Source organism: Lampris incognitus, chromosome 1 (assembly GCF_029633865.1).
Source record: "Lampris incognitus isolate fLamInc1 chromosome 1, fLamInc1.hap2, whole genome shotgun sequence".
NCBI classification, from domain to species: Eukaryota; Metazoa; Chordata; class Actinopteri; order Lampriformes; family Lampridae; genus Lampris; species Lampris incognitus.
In genome coordinates this window covers 124141949-124145209 of record NC_079211.1, presented here as the reverse complement: position 1 = coordinate 124145209, position 3261 = coordinate 124141949, and the positions used below count along the sequence as shown (strand labels likewise).

The following is a 3261-nucleotide window of genomic DNA, read 5'->3' as shown; positions in this document are numbered from 1 at the left end:
TACATGCATGGTGAAGGTCAATGAGACCCGCACCAAACTCATCTCAAACAGAAGTCGCCGATTTAGAATCCCCCTCCCCCCCACAGGCGCGGATCTACAGGGTGGCAAGGGGTGGCAGCTGCCACCTCTGGGACACAGTCTTGCCACCCCTTTGCCACCCCAGGAAAAAATCTCTAGATCCACCACTACGACCCGCAGACACGGCCAATTGTGTATGTAGGGATGCTCGACCAGGCCGGAGGTAACATGGGGATTCGAACCGGTGATCCCTGTGTTGGTAGGCAACGGAATAGACCGCTACGCCACCCAGACCTCCAGGGCCTTGTTACCTATTAACAAACACTTATCACATGCACTTAATGTGAAGCGTTGCCACATACCGTGCTTAAACTGTGTAAAACCATCAGGACAGGTTAGGAGAGCCTCGTTGAAAAACATCAGAGACGGGTTAGCCGTGAGGGGCTGGCCATGAAAATGCAGTAGTGAAAGCATTAAGAGGATGGAAGTATTGAGAAACCGCTCAATCATCTGATTTTCAAGCTAAGCAGGTGGACGTCACACAGTCCTACATAAGCGACAACTGTGTTCACAGTCACCACAAGACATCAAGTCAACAGCGGTAGATGGTCTGGCTATAGGTATGTTCTCATGTTACCTTTAACTTTCAGATGATTTCAGATAAGGTTGAAATGCTAATCATCCCTGTAGAGAGATAAGTTCATCCCTCAGCTCTGTCATTTTAAACATTTAACATTTTTAAACATTATTTTTCCACAGGGTTCTCTTGATACTGCTACTTCAGGCACAATGGATAATGATGCAATCCTTTATGAGATGTACAATGACACTTACAATGACAATTACACTTACGATGAAGACGTCACACTTGAGAATGTCGTTTTCAAACCCAATTCAACGTGTTTCAAGGAAGTCTCATGTGTCGCTTTGCTGGTGGTCAATGTGTTGATTCTTCTGCTGGGGCTCTCTGGGAATGGGATTGTCATCTGGATCGCTGGCTTTAAGATGAAGAAGACCATCAACACCACCTGGTACCTGAGCCTTGCGATCTCTGACTTTATATTCTGTGCTTGTCTTCCGTTTAACATTACACACATGGCAACAAGCAACTGGATCTTTGGGCTCTTCATGTGCAAGTTCACCTCCTTTGCTATGTTCCTCAACATGTTCAGCAGCATCTTCCTCCTGGTCATTATCAGCGCAGACCGATGCGTGTCAGTCATGTGTCCGGTTTGGGCACAGAACCACCGCACCATTCAAAAGGCCTCTCTGGTGGTCACCTTAGCCTGGGTTGTCTCTATTGCCCTAAGTATTCCCTCTGTGGTTTTCAGAGATGTTGTCAGCCATCTTGGAAAGTCTGTTTGTTTCAACAACTACACATCACACCAATACAGCCATGAGATGATTGCTGTGAGCCGTCTTGTCGGAGGGTTTATCATCCCATTCTTCATTATATTCATCTGCTACTCAATCATCATCCTGAGACTAAGAACCAATAACATGACCAAGTCATCAAAACCCTTCAAAGTCATGACTGCCCTCATTGTCACATTCTTCATCTGCTGGCTGCCTTACCATGTCTTTGTCCTGCTCGAGCTGAACCACCAAAATTACGATTCGGAAGTAATAAGACTTGGTTTTAAGGTAAGCACAACGGTGGCTACAGCAAACAGTTTCCTAAACCCAATATTGTACATTTTCATGGGCAACGATTTCAAGCGGTCTTTCAAGAATTCTGTGTTCTCCAAGATGGAAAATGCACTGGGAGAGGAGGGCCGCACCATGAGCCGATACCTCTCCAGGTCCAGCTCCGTGGACGGCAGAGCTTCTACACACATCTAGAAGTCTCAAACTATACGTAGAGTCAACTCTGTAAATACACACATATTCTCATGTTAATGTTAATGTGTTCCTTTGTATACCTATAGAAATGTGCCACACCATTAATACCACCATTAATGTGTTGAAGAGTGTAAATGTAAAAAGGGTTCTCTGTTCATATTTAGCTCATACTGTTGCAGTATGACTCATTTCTCAGAGTGAATGTGTTGTGGTTTCCCGTTGACAGTGTGGCTTTAATAATGAATAAGTGACCAGGCTTGCTTGGTCTTGCAAAGAGGCTAGAATCTAATGCCTCACTAAACCTGCATGTTTTGTTTAACATAATTTTAAGGTAAATAAAAATGATTGTTTCTGAAATAACTGTTGTAGAAAGGATTACAGACATATTGCAGGGTGACGCAAATAGAGAAATAAATTGTAAGGAATATAGTTGATAAGACTTCTAGGCATCTAAAGTGTGGACTGTGTTTGAATTTATGATTCTTTTTTTAAGTCAAAGTGTCACTGAATTTTGACTTTAATTCTGTCTTTTCTATTATTTCTGTTAGCAAGCAATGGCTGTTTTATGTAACACAATAACTTTTCAGGCAACAACTTTAAACACTGGCATTAGCCTTAGCAAGTTAGCATTTCCTAGCTTGAATAGTCACAACAATAGCCATTCTTTATGCTAGGAAGTAAAGTGCTATTTAATATATCACCTCTGTAAACTGGGGTCACAAGGTGCTACACATGTCTGTCAACAGGATGAAAATAAAATGACACACACAAAACAAAAGAGCGGTATATAAGAAAAAACGTAAAAATAGCACCAAATTTAATAAACAGCAAGAAAACAAAAGGGTTCAGGGGTCTTATTTAAACGTGCGCCCCAAATCAGTCAAAACAGCATGTTTAAATAACATGAACCTAGATTATAACCATAAGGAAGTATGATAAGAAATTATAGTGAAAATACTCAGGCAGAGAATGAACCAGAAATGATCAACACTGATGATTGCTTTCAAAGCAAAAAAACCCCACAAGAACAATGTTTGCCATGTAATGGATGAACCTCTGTGGTTTGGATGTTCTTAGTGTTTGTGTTGATGTGTTAAAACACTTTGCTGGAGGCCCTACACTGTGCATGCAGCCTGTGTGCATGTTTGGCTCTTTGTGGTTCACAACACAAAACAGATGCGTCTTAGATAAACAGAAGGAGAAATGAGCTATAAATACATGTGAAGAGCAGAAAGGTATAGCTGACAGTGTCAACCACGCTAAAGCATGTGTGCAACACGTGTCTCTGCTTTGTACAGATTGTCTGGGTTGAGGTGAGTGTATTTTTCCGATATAAATCCTATTCCCTTGAAAGCATCTCCACCATTTGATGCGATTTGCTGAGTGAAAAATATCACAAAA

The 3261-nt window shown here is 41.9% G+C and overlaps 1 protein-coding gene across 2 annotated transcripts; it reads left to right on the top strand.

Moving 5' to 3' along the window:
- Positions 1–609: 609 nt before the first annotated feature.
- cmklr1 (chemokine-like receptor 1) lies at positions 610–2733 on the top strand. 2 transcript variants are annotated; one of them, XM_056291475.1, is made up of 3 exons: positions 610–638; positions 778–1662; positions 1768–2733. In XM_056291475.1, the coding sequence occupies exons 2-3, from the start codon at positions 808–810 to the stop codon at positions 1858–1860; spliced, it is 948 nt and encodes a 315-aa protein (XP_056147450.1). In that variant the 5' UTR covers positions 610–638; positions 778–807; the 3' UTR covers positions 1861–2733. The 2 variants fall into 2 exon arrangements, with proteins under 2 accessions (XP_056147450.1, XP_056147443.1); XM_056291468.1 differs by having other exon boundaries at positions 778–2733.
- Positions 2734–3261: the final 528 nt, after the last annotated feature.

Bases quoted from the DNA above. Each gene is read 5' to 3' on its own strand.
- cmklr1 (XM_056291468.1), top strand. From the start codon at position 808: ATGGATAATGATGCAATCCTTTATGAGATGTACAATGACACTTACAAT.